We start from the raw sequence: 23,363 nt of genomic DNA on the forward strand, positions 1-23,363 counted from the left end.
GGGGGGGGGGGGGGGGGGGGGGGGGGGGGGGGTTAAAATATGAGAGTGAAAGGATGGAAGAGGTGTGAAACGTTGAATAATGGGCAGTTGGAGTAAATGCATAATTGCTGTTTTATTGACTGAAGACACTTTGTCTTGCTCTGAAGTAGCTATACGTGCTTATCCTCTTCCGTTTTTCATGTGCTTGAAATTTGATTTAAACTGACTAGCTTCATGCTTCCTTGATACTTTTATCTGTCAAAGATTGTTTACTTTTCTCTTTTTATTCTTTTCTTCTCGTGTTCTTATTCATCTTCATCTCATTCGTTATCTTCATCGGAATTTTGATCAGAGTTGATCAATGAGGGACTTCCCTTCTTGTTTTGGTGAAAGCGGTGTTCAGGTTGCAGATGCTTCGTCATCAGGTAGTAGTAGTGGCAGAGCTGCTCAGAATCTCGTAACGTGTGTGTATCTCTGTGAACTCCGAGGTGTTTCACGCTTCATCACGGTTACATGGACGAAGAATCTGATGGGTCAAGGTTTGCTCGTCGGGGTTGAAAATCCAACGGGCGAATCCCTGTGCAAGGTGGACATCAAGCCGTGGCTGTTCTCGAAGAGAAAAGGGTCCAAGAATGCGGAACTGGGTTCAGGTTCAAGCGTGGTTGAGGTCTACTGGGATTTCTCCAACGCGAAGTTCGGTTCTAGCCCCGAGCCATTGGAGGGGTTCTACCTCGCCATCACGCTAAACCAAGAACTCATCCTCCTCATCGGGGATCTGCAGAAGCTCGCCTACAAGAAGATCGACGCATCAGTCACAATCCCGGCCGCCTGCACCACGACTTTCCTCGCCAAGCGAGAGCACATTTCCGGGAAAAAACTGTACGCCGCAAAGGCGCAGTTATCCGACAAGGGGGTGCTGCACGATATCTCGATAGAATGCGACAGCGGTCACGGGACCAGCGACCCGTGCCTCGTGATCCGCGTCGACGGCCAGCCCGTGATGCAGGTGAGGCAACTCCGGTGGAAGTTCAGAGGCAATCACACCATCTTGGTGGATGGAAATCTGGTCCAAGTTTTGTGGGATGTCCATGATTGGCTGTTTGGTAACACTACTGCAGCAAATGGTGTTTTCTTGTTCCAGACAAGTAGCTGTTCCTCTTCCGACAAACTTTGGAACAGCCAACTTGCGTTCAACTGCTCAGACCTTCAACATTCTCAACCTAGTAAACCACAGGGCTTTTCTTTGTTATTGTATGTTTGTAAAGATTAAAATATTTGTATGGTGAAATTTTTTAGTTATATCTCGTTAGTCTTCACGGTAAAAAGTTAAAAATTAAATAGTACTCTGTATTAGAGTTGGTGATGGTATTGCAAAAGTGGAGAATATTATTTGTACTTAATCATTTTGTATATTATTATTCTGTATTAGAGTCGGTGATGGTATTGCAAAAGAGGAAGATATTATTTGTACTTAATATTTTGTATATTATTTGATTATCGATGTTGATTAATTGGTCACATAGATTTCAATTGTATAGTATAGATATTATAATTAAACTATTTTTTTAAAAAATATTTATTTGTCGGTGTTGATTAATTGATTATTTACAAGGTAAATATTATTTAAACATTTTAAAACTAATAATAGGATATTTCACATCACTTCCTTCCCCATCTTAAGGACACCGATGGCTCCAAAGAAATTCAATATACATATTTTCTGCATGTCTCAATTCGTTAGACAAATTGAATTTTTGATTAATAATGTCAAAGATCATACTCATTAATTAAAAATTTTGACCAATTAAACAAAGATCAATCAATCTCACAGATTAAAATCCGTGAAATGATCTCATACAAATAATACATTTTACCGCACAATAATAACTGTAAATTTTACTCGTTATTTGAAAAAAAAAAAATGGAGGGCATAGAAGTAATTGCAAGGGTGAAAGCAATTGCAAGGGTGCTTCAAAAGTAGTCCAGAAAGTTAGGGCTCTGCAACAAAACAAAGATGACGGCAGTCGGAGTATCTCACAGCCTTTCCTTCTTCCCTCTCCCGCCATTCCATCCATCGCCGCCGCCGAATCTTTGCTTTCAGGGGCACCAATTCTCCAGTATTTCTGCTTTCGCCCCAACACTTGCCTTAATTACGAACCACTCCCGCAGCAAACCAATTGCCAGTTGGAGTTGCAGAAGCAAGCAAAATGACCTAAGAGAGGTCGCATTCTTCGACGAAAACGGCGCCGTCAAGGACATGGATGCCTATCTCAACAATCTCTCCCTAGAATATGACTCTGTTTGGGACACCAAGCCCTCATGGTACCAATTTTTTACACTCCACTTATCTTTCACGTCAATTTTTTTTGGGGAAAGATAGTTGATGTTCACTGGTTCAGTCATGCTTCATTTAGTGGGCAACTCTCCTAAGCCTAATTTAGTAGCATTCCACTGGTGGATTGGTTTAATTGAGTTTCAGTTGCCCAATTTACTAGCATTCCATATGGTAGATTGGTTTAATTGAGTTTTGATGGACCTACACTAATATTCACATCTTAGGATATATATTTAATTCAGTTGAGCCTCGATCAGAGTCAATCAAGGTTCGGACCCATTATACATTGTTATCTGCATTTTGTGAGATAGATTAATCCAATTCAGTGTTGATTGACCCTATCCGAGCAGACAAATTATACCATGGACCAAGGTCTACAGCCGCTCAATCAAGGGTCGGACGCATTATACATTGTTATTTGCATTTTGTGAGATAGATTAATCCAATTAAGTCTTGATTGACCCTATCCGAGCAGGCAAATTATACCATGGACCAGGGTCTACCTTGAATTGTAGACCCTGGTTCAAAAATAACATTCAAATTCTGTATTTGTAGTTGACACATTTTGTACATGCAACAATTGACAATTTCTGTACCTGTAGTTATCATATTATGTGTAAAAAATTATTAAGTTATTTGTTTACATGTACAGAAACGGTTAGCAGTAGGTACATAATGTGTTAACTAAAGATACAAAATTTTTGTATCAGAGTTCATAATGCAATATGAACCCTAGGCCATGGTATAACAATTGATCCGAGCAACTATTCCAAGAGTATTGTTCAACGTTAACTTTTTTAACTTGCTCATTAAAACAATAGCAATTGCAAGCTGCATGGACATATTAGTAATATAATGAATGTGAAGAATGTATTGTTTTTGTTATTATATATAGGTGCCAGCCATGGACAATAGCATTGACTGGTATAGTAGCAATTGCAGCAAGCTGGCTGATTTTGCACTCTCTTGCTCTCACTGCAGTGGTTGTGGCTTTAATATCTGCATGGTGGTACATCTTCCTCTACTCCTACCCTAAGGTACACACAATATACCCTTCTCTTTTACATTTTTATGACCTAACAAACGAAAAGAGTGTTGATTAAATCTTGTGTGATACCGTCTTCACGTTTGTCTCCTCCAGGCTTATGCAGAGATGATCGCCGAGCGACGAGAGAGAGTAACAAATGGCCTTGAAGATACATATGGAGAAGAGAAGAATCAGTGACCTCCCAGTTGTTGCAGCAGAAGAGAAAAAAGAATGTCATCAAGTTCTGTAAGTACTAATCAATAGGAAAGTGGAGAGATGACATATCACATATCATGACAGAGTATAACTTTTTTTCTTTCAACATTTGCTGTACAAAGTTCTGAACAATCCTACTAATCGATGGGAAATTAAACTCTAACAGATGGCTAAAAACAGACAGTTTATCAACACTACAGATATCGTAATTCTGAGAGAGCTTTGTCAGATTTTAGAATTGGGGCTAGGGTTGATTTTAATAAAAGTTGGGAATTTTTTTTCCCCTGCTCAGAACTACGTCGTTTTGAGCAGAAAAACCAAAAATTAAAAAGTTCCCAGCCGACTCGGCCGGCTGCCTACTCCACCTAACAGCAGTTTTGCCTCGTACCCTGGCCGCCTAGGCCAAGTTTCACAACACTATTTAAAAGGCTGCATCAAGATTCAACTATGGAAACCAGTAACAGAGATGATGCCACTACTTAGAGAATAGAAACATGCTATGAAACAAGAAAGTTATTGGAAGGATTAACAATGGCTAAATTAGTTCAAATATTGGTAACTGCAGTATTTCCCTTGCATTCAGTGCATGGAGGGAAAAACGACCAAGAATAAACTATGTATTCCTTCAAGCACAGAATATAATTCGGAGAGTATTATGCATCGAAATTTTGAGCTGCAGCAAAAATCTGTGCCTTAATTAAGTAGACTAGAAGTAACTAACCAGGAAGAGTTGCAGAACATTGTTTAATCTTGAACCCACACCCTCACAGTTCTATCATTATGCAGCCCTGCAGAGACAATCATGTTCTGTTTATGGTGACAACTGACAGAGATGACGGTATCAGTGTGCCCCTCTAGCTGCTGGAGAGGATTCTTTCCTTGCAGATCCCATATCCACACGCAATGATCTTCAGAGCCACAGACGATATGCTTCCCATTTGAAACCGAAAATGTTGCTGCAATGCAATACACACTGTTCTTATGGCCGGCATATACCTTCAATATTTTGTCATCAATGTAGTTCCTGAGTCTCTTTAACAAGGAAACACAAACAAGACACTTTCATATTACAATTCATTCATGAGATTAGATTATCAACTAGGGAAAGGCCAAGGTATCAGAATGCATAATTTTAACAGATAAATGTAAAGATAAAGATGAAATTCACTCCTGAGATCACAACTGAACTGACAGGCTGTTTGGTTGAATGTAATTTCATTGCAATTGAATTGAAATTCGTTGAAGCCCTTGTCTGGTTGGAGGGAATTACAATTCCCTCCATCCATTGAATTGGAATTCATACCCCTACTCATGAATTATAATTCAATGGAAGAAGGAAAGAAGAAAAATGGGAAATTGACATATTTGTCCTCAATTATTATTATTATTATTATTATTACACTACAAGATCATTTTAATCTTTATATCATTTCTTCCCTTCTCATTCATAATAATTCTATTCATCCCTACCCAACAATGTAATTCGAATTCCTATTTTATTCACACCTTATTTTTTTGTCACGAAATTACAATTCTTTTCCTTTTTTCCAACCAAACGGCCTGTGATAGTTCAATGATTTCATTACAAGTATAATCAAAGAGATGTGGATAACCCTAGCCAAGTTGGTCACAATTGATATTCTTAGTTTGAGCCGGTCAATCGGTGAAACTAGACTAGTTACGAGTCACAGAGAACTTTTGTCAGTTAGGATTAGAAGGCAGAATTAGTGCATTGAGAAGGATCACAAAGGCAGGATTTTGCCAGTAGAGTTGGATAGTGACATAGGGTTTCCTCATCACTCAAAAAGTGAAAAATGGTGATCAATGAAGCTTTTCCTGAGTAATTAGCTACCGAAAAGAAGTTTAATTCGATCAAAATGTATAAAAAGTGATATAACTTACAAGAGTGTTATCGAGAGTGGCGACGAGTACGTATTTGCCATTGGGGGAGAATTTGGCGAATGAAACGGCCGGGACCTTATCATCAATTAGGGTTTTCAAGCAGGCGCCAGAGGCGGCGTCCCATATCTTACAAGAGCCGTCGTGGCTGGTGGAAACAATGAGAGATCCGTCCCGGTTGAAAGTGACGGAGGTGACAGGCATGGAGTGGGCCCGGATCACGTGCACGGACTTGCCGGTCTGCACATCCCAGACGCGAACAGTCTCGTCGAAGGAGCCGGAGACGATGAGGTTGGACTGAGGGTTAAAATTGACGCAGAAGACGAAGTTTGTGTGGCCGCGGAGCGTTTTGACGCAATCGCCGTTGCGCGCAACCCAAATGCGGAGGGTGCGGTCATCAGAGGCGGAGCAGATGTAGGTGGAATCGGATGACCAGGCCAGGTCGGAGACTCCGTCCGAGTGGCCGTCGAGTTGGGAGACCTTGCTTAGGGTTTCGGTTGACCAGACGATCAGCGTTTTGTCCAAGGAGGCGGAGGCGAAGTGGTCGCCATTGTTGGAGAATTTCACACAGGAGACGGCGCGTGTATGCGACTTAAGCACTTTTTTCTGCCGATATGGACGGTACGGTGGTGGCTCCTCCTGGTTGCTATTGCCGCCGCTTGCCATAGCATTCTCTGTCCGATAAAAACTAACAGTCGCTATTCGAGAATATACTTTAGAGTAAAATTTATTTTGTACAATATTTCAGGAAATATATTAGTCCAGTTTTAATCATACTTAGCAAGCAATTCTCATAAACCTAATTTACTACGTAACATTTCACATTTTCACAAGAGAAATTAGTTCAAATGAGTTTATGTTGCCCAATTATACTATGCTAGTATTGTATTTGTTGGGATGAGTAATTTATACTATTATTTGTATCTCGATGATAATTTAGTCAAGTTTCGATCATACATCATTTAACAAACTGTCGAACTATACTCTTCTAAGCTGTGATATATTTGATGGACTTGATAAGGCTCAATCCTTTTACTAGCATTCTACATGATAGATTAGTTGCATTTTACATGATAGATTAGTTCCATTGAATTTTGAATCGTCTGCACTAATATTCACATCCTATGATATATTCGACGGAGTCAGTCAAATCTCAACCCTATTATACACAGCTAGATGTATTTCGTGAGATTAATCATTAATTGTTACCTTGCTCATTAGAAACAAAATACAAAATAGGAATGCTCATTAGAAACAAAATACAAATTAGAAACAAAATACAAAATAGAAATAGCTAAGACCTTGTATTGTAATGCTTTCAGTAAGTTAATAAAGTAGTCATGAATAGATACTGAATTATAACAGAATCAATAATACTTTAAAGAAAAAGGAATTGTATTAGGTTTAAAACACTAACAATTGCAAGCCGCATGGACATATTAGTAATATTGACTAATATCTGCATGGTGGTACATCTTCCTGTACTCCTACCCTAAGGTAGACACAATACACCCTTCTCTATTACATTTCATGATCTAACAAATGAAATTTTTTGAGTAAATCTAGTGTAAGATTGTCTTGCATTCAAGCATTGCCTGTACAAAGTTCTGAAGATTCCTACAAATCAACGGAAAATTAAACTTTAACAGATGGCCAAGAACCGGCCGTTTATCAACACTACAGATATCATAATTCTGAGAGAGCTTGTCAGATTCAAGGACTGCCATTTCGACAGTCCAATCTGGATTTATTGTAGTGGAGATCGTTCTTTAGCCAGAGATTATCATGACATTTCTTCGTTATGGTACTTTCCCAGAGGAAATATCTGCAAAATAGTAGATAATTTCTTATCACCTGAGTGGACTATGTGCAAAACATAGATGCACACAAGGTTAGCCTTGGGGGTGCATGCAAATGTCCAAGTGAGTTCATGACACAATTTAAAGCCATGTTATTAAAGCACTGTCTATCCAAACTAGAATATTATATTATATGCACAACTGATATCTTAGCAAGATTGGCACTTAGTACAAAAAACCATGTTGATTTTGTGCTTTTACTGCCCAACCTTCATATATGCTTTAGAAGGCCACATCAGAGATTCAACTATAGAAACCAGTAACAGAGTGAGTGTGACTACTTATAGAATAGAAACATGCTATGAAACCAGAAAGTTATTGGAAGTATTTTCGAGATATTGGTAACTGCAATATTTCCCTAGCATTCAGTGCTTCAAGCACGGGAGCACAATTCGAAGAGTATTATGCATTGAAAAGTTGAGCTGCAGTAAAAGTCTGTGCCTTAATTAACTAGACTAGAAGTAACTAACCAGGAAGAGTTGCAGAACATTGTTTAATCTTGAACCCACACCCTCACGGCTCTATCATTATGCAGTCCTGCAGAGACAATCATGTTCTCCTCAGGGTGACAGCTGACAGAGATGACAGTATCAGTGTGCCCCTCTAGCTGCTGGAGAGGATTCTTTCCTTGCAGATCCCATATCCACACGCAATGATCTTCAGAGCCACAGACGATATACTTCCCATTTGTAACCGAAAATGTTGCTGCAATGCAATACACACTGTTCTTATGGCCGGCATATACCTTCAATATTTTGCCATCAATGTAGTTCCAGAGTCTCTTTAACAAGAAAACACAAACAAGACACTTTCATATTAAAATTCATTCATGAGATTAGATTATCAACTAGGGAAAGGCCAAGGTATCAGAATGCATAGTTTTAGCAGATATATGTAAAGATAAAGATGAAAAATCACTCCTGAGCTCACAACTGAACTGATTGTTCAATGATTTCATTACAAGTATAATCAAAGTGATGTGGATAACCCTAGCTAGGGTCGCAATTGGTATTCTTAGTTTGAGCCGGTCAGCTGGTGTTATTTTGTAAGCTAGATTCATATAAAAAGTGATATAACTTACAAGAGTGTTATCGAGAGTGGCGACGAGTATGTATTTGCCATTGGGGGAGAATTTGGCGAACGAAACGGCTGGGACCTTATCATCGATAAGGGTTTTCAAGCAGGCACCAGAGGCGGCGTCCCATATCTTACAAGAGCCATCGTGGCTGGTGGAAACAATGAGAGATCCATCCCTGTTGAATTGGACAGAGGTGACGGGCATGGAGTGGGCCCGGATCACGTGCATGGACTTGCCGGTCTTCACATCCCAGACGCGAATAGTCTCATCGAAGGAGCCGGAGACGATGAGGTTGGACTGGGAGTTAAAATTAACGCAGAAGACAAAGTTGGTGTGCCCACGGAGGGTCTTGACGCACTCGCCGTCACGCGCAACCCAGATGCGGAGGGTGCGGTCATCGGAGGCAGAACAGACGTAGGTGGAATCAGATGACCAGGCCAGGTCGGAGACTCCTTCGGAGTGGCCGTCGAGTTGGGAGACCTTACTTAGGGTTTCGGTTGACCAGACGATCAACGTTTTGTCCAAGGAGGCAGAGGCGAAGAGTTTGCCATTGTTGGAGAACTTCACACAGGAGACGGCTCGGGTGTGCGCCGTAAGAACTTTCTTCTGTCGATATGGACGGTATGGTGGCTTCTCCTGGTTGCTATTGCTGCTTGCCATTGCATTCACTGTCTCACCACCGTCGTTTTATGGCTTTATATAGTCAGGAAATAAAACCTCCCTGCAATTAAATTTTTGTTACATCACAGTTAGGGTGTGTTCGGAAATCAGGATAATGATTTCTGGAAAATATTTGCTGAAAAATGAGTCATTTTTCAGAAAACATTTTTCATTTCCAGTATTTGGTTGCATTAAAGAAAACTGTTTTGGTGTGTTTGGTTCAATTTTCGGAAAATGAGCAAAGTTGTATAATTAAACATTTTAATTGCTTAGTTTAGAATATAACAACATTTATAACAGTTACACATACATGATTTTTAACCATCTATACAAACAAACAAATAAAATAATATCACAAATATATCAATATACATAAATTCACTTTCACAAGTATATCAAATTATCCAATATAAATTTACTTGTACAGACTACAGATTGATGTTGGAATGTTGGATAAACAAGACTTGTTTCACATTGGAAGTAAGTAGGGTCTGTGAATAATAATATTGCACAGAAAAGCAATGCACTAAAGTTAGTAATGCTACAACTAGCCTTGATTACATAAAATTATGGAGCCAAAAACCTGTCCATTTTCCACAAGGCTAAAATTAAACCCAGACTCTCAAAATTAGCTGAAATTGGGTGGACAAAAGGCAGATCTCTGAACTATGATACAGGATTCCAGTAGTTGTAGTAAAGAAGGCAAAATGATGTAGAAGAAATTTTAACCATCATTAGTTTGTAAAACAAGCATTCTCATTTCCTGTTTTTACTTTTATGGATAAGGAAATCCAGTCTTCCCCTGATAGAACACCTTAAGACAGCAATTGCCCAACTATAAGTATGTATTTATATATTTGCCACCAGACAGCATATCTTTCCGTTAAACCAGAGCTCTGGTTAAACACTTAAACATACAAATATCACTGGTTTCCACTGTCCAGGCTCAAAATTGTTTATACAATTGTACTGGTTAAACACTTAAAACATACAATTTGCTCATAATTACACACTCCATAATTTCCAACATTTGCATAGTCCATAATTAATTTTCTCAAACACAATGATAGAAATACAGTAACTCCTTTGGTTCTTTCTCCAAAATTTACATGAAATAATGATGAAAAATTAAAGAAAATTTAAAATTTTCAAACACAAATTTAATTTTAATATGTAAAAAGTTTACCTTGAGCTGAGGTGAGGTCCGCTGAGGTGCTGAGGTGAGTTGCAACAGCTGAGTGCCTGAGTCCCGTACGGTCGCCGCTGAGTCGCTGAAGTGAGGTCTGACCGTTTGAGGATGTGAGGATGTGAGGATGTGAGGACTGAGGAGCGACTGAGCGAGGGCGTGAGGATTGGTGTTTGGAGATTGGAGAAGGCGAGAAGGGATTAGGGAATCAGGGTAGGGCTTTGTCTTGTAAAATTGGAAAATGGTTTTTCCAGAAGGAGAAAAAGGTAAAATAAGCATCTATAAAAAGTCAATTAATCTTCTAAATTTTTAAAAAATGTAATTATACAAAGTTAATTAATATTATCAAAAAAAAATTAATTAATCTTCTAAATTTTTAAAAAATGTAATTACAAACTGCCTGTTAATACAAATCATTAGAGTTTCACCGACAAATAATTAGAGTTTCAGTATTAATTTTATCCATCTCCGACAAATCATTAGAGTAGTTTCAGTATTAATTTTATCCATCTCCGACGACAATCTATCGGCCGGCAACAGCGATGATCAGTTGGTCGCTTAGGCATTGGGAAATGAGAAAAGGTGATCAGTTGGTCACTTTTCGCCGTAAAAGGCAACTGACTCGTTGTTTGTAATAGCAAGTCAGCAAGTCATTTATCCGACTTTAGACAAAGTTTAAAGGCTTATTTGATCATTTTTCCTTGTAAAAAAGAAAATTGTATTTAAGCAAACAAACAAAAATTCGCACTTTTACTTAGTGTCACCCGAAGCAAGTCATGTGAATGTTAACCAAACAGCATCAATGAGTGTCTGTCAACAGAGAATCATAAATGTGTAAAGACAACGTAGGATTCTGGTCATTTAATTTTAGTAAAAGAGAGAACAATTCAGGATTTCATCGGAGGAGACAATCACCAAAAGTACACTTAAACCAACGTTAATTACAGATAAAGCAGAATGTTTAGTAGTTGATTAGTAGTATACAACAAAATGACTGCTAAGTTGCAGAGAAGATGTTTATCATTTAGGCAGGCATTATGCGAAGCTTTTCCTCCGAGGAATGAGATCCCCCCGAAGACTTTTCTTCCGCAAGAAGTGACTGCAAATCGCTGCCATTGGCGAGGCTGTTGAATTCCACGGCCTTCGATGGGGCAGTGGGGTAGCGGCGTTGACAGAATGTCATCAGTCGTTTGACAGACTGCAAATACTTTCGAGTTGTCTCGTCATTCATGATGTGTGCAACGCTGTTGGTGTAGATCTTCTCGCGAGCTGAACGTTCGTGGATACCAACCATAGTAACACCAATAGGCCAAGGGGCATTACCGATGGCGAGTTTGATGTAGTGATCCATGGCGGCTAGATAATCTCGCTCTATGCAGCACTGAACCATCAAAAGTAATGCTTGTCGAATATCATCAGGCAGTACCTATACAACACAGATAGCAAGATCAACATAAGCAACATTGTCCAGTAGAGCAATAATTCTCTGTATCACTTTGCAAGAAAGTTGTAGTCTAACAGCATAACTTTGAGCTCAATCCCCATAACTTCAACAAGAACTACAAAGATGAACGATGAATGAAAAGTGAAAGCCATTCATCTGTTCGTGAAGCAGAATATGTAACACGACGAAGGAAAATGCAGGTCAATCATAAAAGCTTTGAAGGTGAGGACAGTTAAGCGAAAAAGTGAGAGCATAAAGATCAGGTGCAACATACGAGGACAGTCGAGGCTATATCACTACAATAATTTCTTCCTTAATACAGAGTAAAAGACACCAATATCACCCAAAAAAGAAAAATAAACAACTTTACTAGCTGAATTACATTTTTGGCTACCATTTAAAAGATTATAGCCCTTTAACAAATATACAAATTATGGCAAGGCAATGCTTTGATTCTTGGTCAAGATTGAAAGCAACAATTGAACAGAATTCCACTCCCACCCATAGCTTACATAGAACATAAAGAAATCTAAAAAGATTGAGTAGGTCTTGTGCCAGACAGATGAACCTATAAAAAGTATTACATTAAAAAAAAAAAATTACACTTCTATGAGATGATCTTAAAGAAGACTTATTCAAAAAAAATGTAGTGCCTACTTAGAGGAATATGCAGCCCTACACAACACTATCATAACAAATCTCCCTAATTCACATTAAATACTTGATAATACACATGAAATCTTCATTTCAACAAACAAATGCCTCTGTTAATTTTACAACATTACACCACCAACAGAAAAGTATAATCATTTCTAGTCATGTGTCTACAGAATCATACAAAAGCTCTAAACTTTTATGGTCATGCATGCTTAAAATTGATGTACAAAATCATAAAAGAAGCAAAAGAGGCATGCTAAGCAAGTATACAAGAAAATAGTATACTAACCTTCTTCCTGCAGAACTTGAATAGAGGATTCAAGTACCTTGCACACTGCTTGAATGTGGCAACCATAGATTTCCCCTTGGCCGTCCTCTTTTCGGTCTCGGTCATCTCATCAAGCTCTTGGTTCCACTCATTCAGTAACCTCTTAAAGAATACCAGAATCTTATCCTCATCACAAAGCTCCTCGAAATTCGTCTTCATCCTCTTCAAATCCTTATCGTAATCCACTCCTGACGAGCCCCCGTCTCCACTCAAATCATCATCACCGCCTCCTCCCTCTTTATCCTCAGCATCCTCCGTGGCCTTCCGCTTCCTTTCACTCAAAATCCCCGACTTCTGTCGTTTCTTCAACTCCACAATATCACGCAGGAAATCATTCGTTTGCCCCTCCGTCATATCGCTGTCGTCGACTTCAAAAAGCCCCGCTTTCAACACATACTTCAATCTATCAAGCCTCGCCTCATCGTCTTCGCCGAACAGAGTGACAGGCTGTTTAAGGAAGCGGAGTCGGCGAATAACTTCCTGCCTCGAAAGATTGAGCGAGTCGATCTTCTGTTCGTCCGTTAGGGTTTGGGGTTTGGAAGACGAGGCGTTGAATTCGGCGTTGGATTTGCTGAGATTATCGGAGTTGGAGTTAGGATTGGAAGAGGAGTCGGCGCCGGAGTTGTTTTGCTGCTCCGATTGCTTCTTACGGAGAGCTTTGGCTTCGGCTTCGCGTTTCTCCTCCTCGTGAAGCCGCTGAAGGCGTTTCTGCTCGATCTCGGAGCGTTTGAAGACCCGCTTACCTCCGACGTCTTCTCTTAGGCTGTTCCGCCTCTTTTCCAGCTCCTGTTTGAGAATATCCATGATTAGGGTTTCTCTCCTCTCCGGTGCCGACGAAAAGCCCAAACTTCAATCGAAACTCAGACAAAAGATCAGAGAAGATGCTGTAGTGGATGAAGGATTCGATATGAATGACTTTGAGCGGGTAGGCGGGTTAAAAATCTTGCCCACCCAAATGCCCGATTAAAATTTTAGATTAGAAATTTCGTTTTAGTCCACAGGTTTGTTGGTATTCTATATTTATCACCCAACTGGCCAACTCTCAATTTGTACAATACTAATTAGTTATACACCAACCTATTAAAAAAAAAAAAACTTAAATGGCAATTGAATTTTTCTATTGAAATTAGAAATTTGATAAAGTATATCATTGTTATGTTTAGTTAGGATTATTATATGTTATTGTGTACTATAGTTGTTTAAAACCAAGCTGATACAAATTATGTTTTATTTTCTCCGTTTCTTACCCGTTAATCTAGATCACCTCACTGAAACAGTTAGTACTTGGTATTCTTACTCGTTAATAGTACTTAGTATCCCCAACAGATTGTAATATGTGTAAATTACATTATTAAGTTGGGTTTTAGAGTGGAGAGAGATTGCATTACTTTGTATAGATTATTATATCACAAGTCCCTGGATTGTTAGACTGCTATAAAATCTAACACAACTTGTAAGTTGTAATTTGGTTGGTTGAATAGTGGAGTGTATTTTAAAATTGTCAGTTGAATATTGAGTTGAGGTTGCACAAAAAGGGAAGAAACAGGAAGGGACTTGTACTACTATGATATACAACAGAGGATGGAGTAACAAATATTATGTATAGATATACACACATCCCATTGCCTCCTCCATAGATTTTAATACTGAGACAGACACTACTTGCGCCAATGGCAATGGCCTCTCACCTCCCCCCAATCCTATCCTATCCTTTGTCACTATCCAAGCTGCCTGCTTCATTTACCATTCCATTCCTTGCAGTAGAACCCACCCGGGTAACCTTCCAGAAGAAAGTTTTGGACAACAATGGAGGGAGGGGGAAGCTAAGCCAAGCTAAGCTTGAAGAACAGAGTTTTCAATGCATTACTGCCACAAGCATAGCATAGCATAGCATAGGTGGATCTCTGAGCTGGTCCATCTCCGCAAGTGTCTCCATCTGTTGGTATGTATGTCTTTGTTGGCTACTGGAGGTGTTGGAGGAAGGTCCTTTCCGAGAGGAAATGAGGTTTCGACATTAACTTGAGCTGCACCTGGTAGGTAGCTTAAACTGTGGCACTTTCTGCCCGGGCATCATAGCATAATGGGACGGAGATTGGGTTCCTGCAAAAAGGCATTGGAATAAACACAACACTAAGGGCTTGGCTTAACTATAAAAAGCAATAGGTCCTGTTACAGTGCAGATATTGATTTAGAAAGTAGGGGGGTGCTCAAGATACCTTTTTTTACTATTGCTGATGTTGGGGTCAGAGTGGCCACATTCTTTCCTCCAGAATTTTGAAAGTTGTTAAGCAGTGCCATTTGGATGGCAGATGAAAACTGATAGCTGGGACACATCAGGGAGAGCATGGAGGATTGAAGGGTTCTGTGCAACAGAAGATAAGTTAAGTGCGGGAGAAGCAGAGGTTGTTGAACCAACTGACCCAGCAAATGTTTGAGGGATGAACTCTTCACCGACTTTAAGACCCTGCTGCTGCTGCTGCTGCTGAGATATGATTTTGCCACCAGTACCCAATATCCCAGGAGGCATCAAAGCAAAATTTATTGGTTGGACAGGGTTTGACAAATGCTGACCATTATAAGGTTTTTGTCTGTGAAATGTGTGCTTAGATATCAGTGCACTAGTTTGGGTACTTATATCTGCCCCCATCTTTTTAGGAGGATGGGATGGTGGTTGCTGTGAGTGTGTGGTAGCTGACATAAGATAACTATTTCTGCTGGAGTGAGGGTCTTTTTGTTGATGACTGGGTGGCTGTTTATGAGATAATGAACCAGTCGATGTGCTAGCATTGTGGGAAACTGGTTGTTGATGAGCTTTGAAAGTCTGGAAAGTTGGTGAATAGCCAGGACCAGGAATATTTGGGATAGCGGGGGCCAGAAATGGTGAAAGCATTTCAACATTATTCGATATCATAGAAAATGGATAGCCGTTGTTTTGTACCATTGCCATCATCTGAGGAGGAGCTTTATTTGCATGTAAATTTATACCTTTAAAGCTTATTGTTGTAGCATCAACTGGCATTGACGAAGAGTTAAATGCAGTTTCCCCTCTCACAGCCGAGTTACACTGTAACGAAGTTTTTCCCATTGCTTTAGCTGGTTTGGGAGGTCCTGACTGATTAACAGATGACCCTACCATTGTTCGATGCTGTCCAAGAGGGAACATCAAGTCTGGGCCATGCTGTTCAGAATAAATACAGCAGATAAATACTTCAATTTTTATATTTTGAAACCCATTTAACAAAATTACCTAGAGAATCCAATATTGACATACCAGTGAATTACTACCAGAGAGTAGCAGTAGAGGATGTTGAAGCATAAGTTGTTTATCCTTTGATGAATCCCCAATGTTGGTAATTCCTGAGGTTTGATCTTTTCCTCCAAGAATTGGTATAGTGTTCAACCTCTGCCCTCGACAAGCGTCTCCTAGTAGCAAGGGATGTGATGATGGTGGCATGGGACTATGATTTTGCAGCTTTGCCCCACTTTTATCAGGACCGGCTGGTGCACACCACTTAGAGTTCTTAACAAGGTGCTGGTGATGTTTAATATTCAAAGCAATATATTGATGGGTTACACATTTCTTTGGCCGAGTTGGTGAGAGTAGAAATGGGGGAGACTGCATATTTTTACATATTGTTCAGTCACATGTCCATATATATTGTCAACTCAAGAAACTAAGATTTGACTAGAAAAAGACAACAACAATATGAGACAGACTGAATAGATGAGAAGTGAGATTGAAACAAGAGATAACCTTCACTGCATTTGAAGACCTGGTAGATCTAGAAGGATCAATTGGCAAAACTGTCTGCAAAGCAGGCGTGTATCTGCAGACAAAATGACACCGCTATGGAATGGGCCAATATCAGTTAAGGGAAAATGAGGATTCTTGAGTAAGGAGCTCATACCCTGGGTAAGGAAATACACCAGGCCTGCCCACCATAGCAACTGGCAACGCGAATAAGCTAGGTTGATCTGTGCATATAACAAAAATTTCAAACCATTTGCTTGACTTCATAATGGAGGGAGAAACAATACTATTCTACTCAGAGAACGACATGAACTGCTAAATTACCAATTTTGTTCTCCTTATGAATAGCATTTCGACATTGATTTTGCTCCTTTTGTACTTCGTGCTCTTTACATAATTCCTCCTTCAGAAATATTTTGCCAAGTTTCTGCTTCCCCCTTTCAGTTCCAACCACCTTCTGTTCATCCTCTTGCATAACTACAGCTTCCTGTACCAGAACAAGATGAGATCTCAGTTAAACTGAAATGAAAAAAGTGCTATTCTTCAAAGATTAAGCAGTAGCTCCTACACCTCCCCTACCGGGGCAACAATATAAACTTGAAACAACAATTACCAAAATACAGAACCACTTTTGCTGGTCACTACCTACCATTAGAACAATCTCAGACTTGGTTTTTTGGTTTGTGTCAACTACCATGAAAGTTGTATCACTGAAACAAAAAGATAAGAATTACATATCTAAAAAGATGGCACCAAAGAAAAGTAAGGACACAGCAAAAGAAAATTCCAAGATGCTCACACTTTTGCCGAATCTGAAAGATTATCAACACCTAGTTTAGCACATGATTGAGATTCCTCCACTTTTGCAGACACCAATTCCTCTGTCTCAGCCCTTCCTCCAGTCAGTAATTCCTTGGTTAGATCAATTGAATCATTCTCCTTCTTACTAGTTTCTTCGTCGTCCTTTGATTCCTGCGAGTCCTTTGATTCCTGCGAGTCACCCACTATCCTCTCAGCTTCCATTGAGATCAACTGCTCATGTGCGTTCATTTCAGCTATTGAACCATTTTGTTCGGACACTGCATCTTTCTTATTAGAGCCTGGGTTCACATCAATAAGGGCAGAAATCACAACGACAACATTACTAAGATAAAAATCACATTGCCAAACACATCAGAAACTGTGATTGGAAATACAAAGAAAGTAACTGAAATGCCGTAAATTCTGCAAACAAACAAACGATTTTTCATACTGACCTTCTTCTTGAGGTAAATCTGAAGTCTGGGAGGGTATTGAGCTACTTGAGCAGATCTTTTCACTCGAGTAATCACTTCGTTTCACAGAGCCCTGCGACGGCGACAGAGATTGAGACTGAGACGGAGAACGAGATTGCTTCATCAGATCGAACAGAGCCTCGGCAACCTCTAATTCGTCTTGAATTAACGAAGAAGAGTTGGGAAGTATCATTTGATGCCGAGTCTTGGGGCCAAGTAGTTTCTGAAAATTAAAATGGAAAAATCAGTAATTCATCGAATTCATTCATGTTGAGACTTGAGACAGCTATATGCCATAAACCATAAAGAGACAGCTACCGACCTTTGCCTTGGAAGAAATGCTTGAAGATGAAGGCAACCCGCCATCCACACAGCGACTCGTCGACAAGGGCGAAAGTCTCCGATGGTTTCTCTCATCCCCAAATTGATCCGTTCCCGAGTTACAATACTCATATGTCCTTTTCACTGAATTTGTTAGAGAAGAAAACGATGAATTTCCAACGGCCATTGGTGATATTAAAAGAATATCAGTGTTCTATGGTTAATCCAGTATTTCCCACCTGAGCGAGCCTTTTTTGGGATATGAAAGCCGACAATCTCATTAGCCGGCGACGACTTTGCTGCTACTCTGGCCGGAGCAACAGTCCTCCGGTGACGAATCGACATAGAAGATGATGGCAACGTTTGCTTTAGAGGAGGATTCGGACTTCGATGAACTTTACGTTCTTCCTCCTCATACTCTTCCTCTTCTCCGTTGTTTTCCGAGCTCCCATCGCTTCCGGTGCAACTCGTTCTCTTCCGCTTGCCGTACAATCGATCCCCCTCCTTCTTGCATATCTGTTCTCGATCTCGTAACCTCACTCTTTCATCCATTTGCTTATCTTCCCCTGCTTTAAACAACGCAAACTTTATCGCAATCCTAAAATTACAATTTAAAAAAAAAAAAATTAAACAATTGCAACTAGTCGAACCAGGTGCATTTCTGACACTGGAAATTCTCTGTCGTCGTTTCGAGATTACGTTGAAGTTCTCCGCACTTGTTCTCCGACCACCTCTATTCCTCTCCATGGCCGCCGTCGACTCTCTTTCATCAACCGAAAGAAGAAGAAAAAAACAACAAATTCCGGCGAGAAACTCAACACCGCCGGTCGATTTCTCCGATTCTCGGCTGAGTAAAATCAGAAAAAAGCTTCACTGCAAATCTCTCTCTCTCTCTCTATCTCTCTCTCTCTCTCTCAAGTTTCGGTGTCTCTGACATCTAATCTTTTTCGGTACACGTCTCCGAAATCTAATCTGTTTCAACTTGCTTTTTCTACTGCGGGGCCGCCGTAGACGGCAAGGATTTCTCTCGCTAGCTAAAACACCATCTTGACCGTCGGATGAAATCTTGATCTGACGGTTCTGCAAGGCCGGTGCCTACATGGCAGGAAACGTCACTTTCTGAAGGAATAACTTCTCGATGATACACGTGGCACGGTTATGAATCTCACTTTTCTTTTCTTTTTCTACGTCTAGGATTTTTGGCGCGTCCTCCACGCTTTCAGTTGGCGCGTGCACCGCTGCAAGCCAACTTACTGTCAGGTTTGTTGAACTACGCAAATTGGAGCCTACAACTTTAAAGTGATGCACGTGTGACGTGTCATGGGTTCTTTTTTCTTTTTCATTTTTTTTTTTATAAATTATGAGATTCAAATTGGCTTTAAGTATAACTAACCATAGATTAGCATTTTTTTACTACGATTACTTTTTGAACAAATTATTATTTTTGAAACTTTATGAGACACTTTAAACCCATATTATACTCATACCAGTCGTTACACAGTAAATCATGGTCTAAAAACAGCACCGTTTCTTTAGCTGTTCTTTTACTTAAATAAATGGTTGTCGTTAAATTTTAATAGATCTCGTATTTTTGTGTGTTAATAACAAAATGAAACTACAATATATATGAAATGAAACGGTCTTACATATTGTATTTATATTATCAAATGAAACTGTAGTTGAAATGAAATGATACTTTAGTTGTGTTGAAATGAAACTGCAACATCCATAAAATAAAACTAAATAATACATAACGCATATTGAGTGTATATTATCTAATGCAATGCAATTATATCGAAATGATACCGTAGTTGTATTGTAGTGAAAATATAGTGTATATAAAATGAAATTGAATAACAATTTCACATATTTGAGTGTATATTGTCCAATGAAATTGTAGTTATATCGAAATGATACTGTAGTTGTGTTGTAATGAAACTACACTGTATATAAAATGAAGCTGAATAACAATTTCACATATTTGAGTATATATTGTCCAATGAAACTGTAGTTATATTGAAATGATATTGTGGTTGTGTTGTAATGAAACTAAAGTGTATATAAAATGAAACTAAAAAACAATTTAACATATTTGGGTATATATTATCCAATGAAACTATAGTTAAATTAGAATTATAATTTAATGGTGTTGTAATCAAAATACAGCGTGTATAAAATAAAATTCAATAACATGTCTCACTGTAATAAGATTATTGTATGTATATTGTCGAATGAAACTATAGTTGGATCAAAATGAAACTGTAATTGTGTTGAAATGAAACTACAGTGTATATAAAATGGAATTGAATATGTTATGCAAGTACACCACCTAGGTGGAATGGCGCATAAAGAGTGCCGTTTATTTTTATTAAAAGAAATTGTACCGTTTAGGGGCAAATTATGCTGTGGACCCAGGTCCATCTTGCAAGGTGGACCTGGGTCCAAAACTACGTCGTTTTTGTCTTTAAAAAAAAAATTAGTAAACATATTGCTGAATATAGAGTTGTCAAAAAATGTGTGAATGTAGAGGTTTCAACGTGTGAATGTTGAGTATAGAAATCGTGAATGTAGACTTATAATTGTGTGAATGTAGAGTTGCCCAGAAATGTGTGAATGTGAAGGTTTCAAATTGTGAATATAAAGTATAGAAATCGTGAATGTAGAGTTATGCATGTGTGAATCTGTAATAGAGTTAAGAAGTTCTGGCAACTTGTAGCCCTGTAATGTGTGAATGTGGAGTTCTCAAGTTGTGAATGTGGAGTATATGACCTGTGAATATAGAGTTTTGAATGTGTGAATGCATAACAGTGGTAATATAGTTACTAAACATATAATCCTGTAATGTGTGAATGTGGAGTTTACAAATTGTGAATGTAGAGTATAGTGTATGTGAATATAGAGTATACTGTATGTGAATGTAGACCTAGGTCCTCCTTGCAAGGTGGACCTGGGTCCACGACATAATAACCCCCGTTTTAGACCATGATCCACAATGCTCTGTGGACCATGGCCCACGGTATAATTTGTCATACTCACACTAATCCCCGTTAACATCGGGCCGGCCCAAATAAAGGGTAAAGTGTTGACCATAACAAATTATTATTGACAATGGGTTAGAAACAACGTATTTGATTTTTTTTTTTAATTTTTTTTATTTTACAATTTGAAATAGATATCAACAAAAATTATAAATAAAACACTATGGCCCTTTTAGCTGTCTGGGTTAGAGTGTATAACTATTTGATAACATTAGTTAATTGTATAAAGTGTTTGGTAAATTAACTTTTAACTGATAAATGTTTGGTATAATTTCTTTTATCAAAAAGTTAATTGAAAAAGTTAATTTGAGCAACTTTTTGAATTTTAATATTTTGGAGTTACAAAAAATTGATTAATCAAACACTAATGTTGATTTTTTAATGAAAACAAATAACTAATTCTTTCAAAAAAAAAAACAAATAACTAATAGTGATGACATAAGTTAAAAATGACTGATAGATTAGTTATTTTACCAAACATGGTCTATGACTCTATGTCAATAAAAAATTAAAGAAAATGGATTTATAAAGGAACAATTATATTCTGTTATGTTCGAGTGATAATTTTAAAAAGTGTCAAGTTCGATATATTAACAATTGCCTTTGTAAAAGTTAAAGAGTCTCAACATTACACATGTTATCTCTACTTATCTACTTCTTGAATTACCGCATATATTCTCTTGATCACTATGTAGATATTTACAATATTATAATTTTAATTTGTGCCTAGAAAATAATGGAGTATGATTATAGTACTTGAAGGTTATGAGTTTGATTTTTGTTAATATCTTTTCAATTTATCTTGTCGCACATAATTTTTGTAGTGCAATTTACTTATCCTGTGTGGTTTGTATGATATTACGTATTACATTTTAAGTGGAGTTGCTATAAGTTTCATTCAATCACCCAAAAAGATATACTTGTATTATCATTTTAATATGTAACATACAGATAATTTTATTAATTTTATCTCAAAGAGAATTAAACCATAACAATAATAATTTAAACTCAGAAAGCATTCACATGAAAAGTATTCCATATTACTTTTCCAAGGAATATAATATACGTTGAAGTGTTGAACACCTAATTCATTCATTAAAAAGTAAAGTAGCGAGGAATATAACAAATAATAATAATAATAATAATAATAATAATAATAATAATAATAATTTATCATCATGCAATATATTTTCTTTTAAAATAATATTTTCAAGTTGACATGGAAATGCTCTCCTACATTTTGATGATAGAGAGACAAATGTCTTCAATATTTTTTTTGTTGTCCTTTCATATTTTTGTTAGGTATATAAATGTAAATTTATCAATTATTACAAGTTCAAATTTAATAAAGTAAATATTAATTTTCTCCTTTGTACCTTGCTTTCCACCTTGATATTTATAGTTAGACTAGTCTTTATTATATCACTATATCATGGTTGAAAAAATCGCTAGGCGGCGATTGATCAGTGCCTAGGCGCCCGTGTATTTATTATTTTATTTATTATTTTCTAAAAAGTTGTTTAAATTTGTTAAGACTAATAATTATAAACTATTTAATACTTTAATAATTAATACTAAAATATTAAATAGTAACCGAAAAAATATATAGAGTTTAAACACTTTAGGGTTATTTCACTCAAAACGATGTCGTTTTGATTGAAGTAACCCTTTAAAAAAAATAAAAACTAATTGACCGACTAGGCGGCTTAAGAAGTCTAGACGGTTAGCGTCTAAGTTGGTTGCCTAGACCATCGATTATGGTGATACTCTAAACGGGCGGCCGGCGCCTGGATAGAATTTTTGCAACATTGACCACTATAGTAAAACACTTTAAAGATAAAAACTTTTTGCCCTAAGAATAAGTATAGTGACAATACTGACTCTTGTGCTTCAATAGGTTGAGAAAGTAGTTATGAACAGATACTGCATTGTAATAGAGTTAGTAGTATTAAAAAAAAAAGTATAGTGACAAAATCACAAAAAGCGTACCTATTGTGGGGAAGCCCTGTCCTATGGCTATGCTCGTGTTGTGAGCGTTACCTAAAATTAATACGCAGTAGAATTTTTGTTGACTAACATAGAAAACTTCAATGTATTGATCAAGACCTTGATATTTATATATACTTTAATTTAATCTTTCCTATATTTAATATTAAAAAAAAAGAAGTGAAAACAGACTATTGCCAGGCCACTACATTATGAAGCATTAATAATAGAAACTTTTTTCTCCCACCCGGCGGAAAATATGGTACAGTTTGAAATGACAAATAATAAAAACTTATTTTTATTCTTCTCAAAAAAAAAAAAAAAA

General features: G+C 37.9%; 5 protein-coding genes across 7 annotated transcripts; 2 read left to right on the forward strand and 3 right to left on the reverse strand.

The window, feature by feature from the left end:
* Nucleotides 1-88: 88 nt before the first annotated feature.
* Nucleotides 89-1,430, forward strand: LOC116004942. The gene has a single exon (XM_031245144.1). The coding sequence runs from the start codon at nucleotides 341-343 to the stop codon at nucleotides 1,247-1,249; it is 909 nt and encodes a 302-aa protein (XP_031101004.1). The 5' UTR covers nucleotides 89-340; the 3' UTR covers nucleotides 1,250-1,430.
* A 537-nt stretch (nucleotides 1,431-1,967) lies between these two features.
* On the forward strand, nucleotides 1,968-4,801 carry LOC116004333. Of its 2 annotated transcripts, XM_031244328.1 has the most exons (4): nucleotides 1,968-2,301; nucleotides 3,210-3,351; nucleotides 3,456-3,587; nucleotides 4,344-4,801. In XM_031244328.1, exons 1-3 carry the CDS (start codon nucleotides 1,994-1,996, stop codon nucleotides 3,537-3,539), a joined length of 534 nt encoding a protein of 177 aa, XP_031100188.1. In that variant the 5' UTR covers nucleotides 1,968-1,993; the 3' UTR covers nucleotides 3,540-3,587; nucleotides 4,344-4,801. The 2 variants fall into 2 exon arrangements, with proteins under 2 accessions (XP_031100188.1, XP_031100187.1); XM_031244327.1 differs by lacking the exon at nucleotides 4,344-4,801 and having other exon boundaries at nucleotides 3,456-3,756.
* LOC116004128 (uncharacterized WD repeat-containing protein alr2800) lies at nucleotides 3,099-10,473 on the reverse strand. Its single transcript, XM_031244059.1, has 6 exons — nucleotides 10,240-10,473; nucleotides 8,397-9,114; nucleotides 7,812-8,096; nucleotides 5,460-6,191; nucleotides 4,279-4,589; nucleotides 3,099-3,503 (listed from the first exon to the last, which is right to left on the reverse strand). Exons 2-5 carry the CDS (start codon nucleotides 9,051-9,053, stop codon nucleotides 4,302-4,304), a joined length of 1,962 nt encoding a protein of 653 aa, XP_031099919.1. The 5' UTR covers nucleotides 9,054-9,114; nucleotides 10,240-10,473; the 3' UTR covers nucleotides 3,099-3,503; nucleotides 4,279-4,301.
* Nucleotides 10,474-11,072: 599 nt separating this feature from the next.
* On the reverse strand, nucleotides 11,073-13,572 carry LOC116004853 (pre-mRNA-splicing factor 18). The gene is made up of 2 exons (XM_031245030.1): nucleotides 12,630-13,572; nucleotides 11,073-11,665 (listed from the first exon to the last, which is right to left on the reverse strand). Exons 1-2 carry the CDS (start codon nucleotides 13,470-13,472, stop codon nucleotides 11,264-11,266), a joined length of 1,245 nt encoding a protein of 414 aa, XP_031100890.1. The 5' UTR covers nucleotides 13,473-13,572; the 3' UTR covers nucleotides 11,073-11,263.
* Nucleotides 13,573-14,137: 565 nt separating this feature from the next.
* LOC116004608 (protein TIME FOR COFFEE-like) lies at nucleotides 14,138-18,955 on the reverse strand. Of its 2 annotated transcripts, none has more exons than XM_031244724.1 (12): nucleotides 18,665-18,955; nucleotides 18,254-18,580; nucleotides 18,016-18,158; nucleotides 17,676-17,916; nucleotides 17,219-17,519; nucleotides 17,069-17,129; nucleotides 16,744-16,906; nucleotides 16,577-16,643; nucleotides 16,423-16,495; nucleotides 15,940-16,284; nucleotides 14,885-15,846; nucleotides 14,138-14,768 (listed from the first exon to the last, which is right to left on the reverse strand). In XM_031244724.1, exons 1-11 carry the CDS (start codon nucleotides 18,759-18,761, stop codon nucleotides 14,953-14,955), a joined length of 2,712 nt encoding a protein of 903 aa, XP_031100584.1. In that variant the 5' UTR covers nucleotides 18,762-18,955; the 3' UTR covers nucleotides 14,138-14,768; nucleotides 14,885-14,952. The 2 variants fall into 2 exon arrangements, with proteins under 2 accessions (XP_031100584.1, XP_031100583.1); XM_031244723.1 differs by having other exon boundaries at nucleotides 18,254-18,583.
* Between the last annotated feature and the right edge of the window lie 4,408 nt (nucleotides 18,956-23,363).

The sequence above is a fragment of the Ipomoea triloba genome, chromosome 14 (genome assembly GCF_003576645.1).
Source record: "Ipomoea triloba cultivar NCNSP0323 chromosome 14, ASM357664v1".
Classification (NCBI taxonomy): domain Eukaryota; kingdom Viridiplantae; phylum Streptophyta; class Magnoliopsida; order Solanales; family Convolvulaceae; genus Ipomoea; species Ipomoea triloba.

What these genes read in the sequence shown, in the direction of transcription:
- LOC116004942 (XM_031245144.1), top strand. Translation starts at nt 341, where the DNA reads ATGAGGGACTTCCCTTCTTGTTTTGGTGAAAGCGGTGTTCAGGTTGCA.
- LOC116004333 (XM_031244328.1), top strand. Translation starts at nt 1,994, where the DNA reads ATGACGGCAGTCGGAGTATCTCACAGCCTTTCCTTCTTCCCTCTCCCG. An exon ending in TGGGACACCAAGCCCTCATG is followed by an intron (nt 2,302 to 3,209) that starts GTACCAATTTTT and finishes TATTATATATAG; the next exon opens with GTGCCAGCCATGGACAATAG. An exon ending in TCCTCTACTCCTACCCTAAG is followed by an intron (nt 3,352 to 3,455) that starts GTACACACAATA and finishes TGTCTCCTCCAG; the next exon opens with GCTTATGCAGAGATGATCGC.
- LOC116004128 (XM_031244059.1), bottom strand. Translation starts at nt 9,053, where the DNA reads ATGGCAAGCAGCAATAGCAACCAGGAGAAGCCACCATACCGTCCATAT. An exon ending in CCACTCTCGATAACACTCTT is followed by an intron (nt 8,097 to 8,396) that starts GTAAGTTATATC and finishes TTCTTGTTAAAG; the next exon opens with AGACTCTGGAACTACATTGA. An exon ending in CCACTCTCGATAACACTCTT is followed by an intron (nt 4,590 to 5,459) that starts GTAAGTTATATC and finishes TCCTTGTTAAAG; the next exon opens with AGACTCAGGAACTACATTGA.
- LOC116004853 (XM_031245030.1), bottom strand. Translation starts at nt 13,472, where the DNA reads ATGGATATTCTCAAACAGGAGCTGGAAAAGAGGCGGAACAGCCTAAGA. An exon ending in TCAAGTTCTGCAGGAAGAAG is followed by an intron (nt 11,666 to 12,629) that starts GTTAGTATACTA and finishes TGTGTTGTATAG; the next exon opens with GTACTGCCTGATGATATTCG.
- LOC116004608 (XM_031244723.1), bottom strand. Translation starts at nt 18,761, where the DNA reads ATGGAGAGGAATAGAGGTGGTCGGAGAACAAGTGCGGAGAACTTCAAC. An exon ending in CCCAAAAAAGGCTCGCTCAG is followed by an intron (nt 18,159 to 18,253) that starts GTGGGAAATACT and finishes TAACAAATTCAG; the next exon opens with TGAAAAGGACATATGAGTAT. An exon ending in TCTCTGGTAGTAATTCACTG is followed by an intron (nt 15,847 to 15,939) that starts GTATGTCAATAT and finishes TATTCTGAACAG; the next exon opens with CATGGCCCAGACTTGATGTT.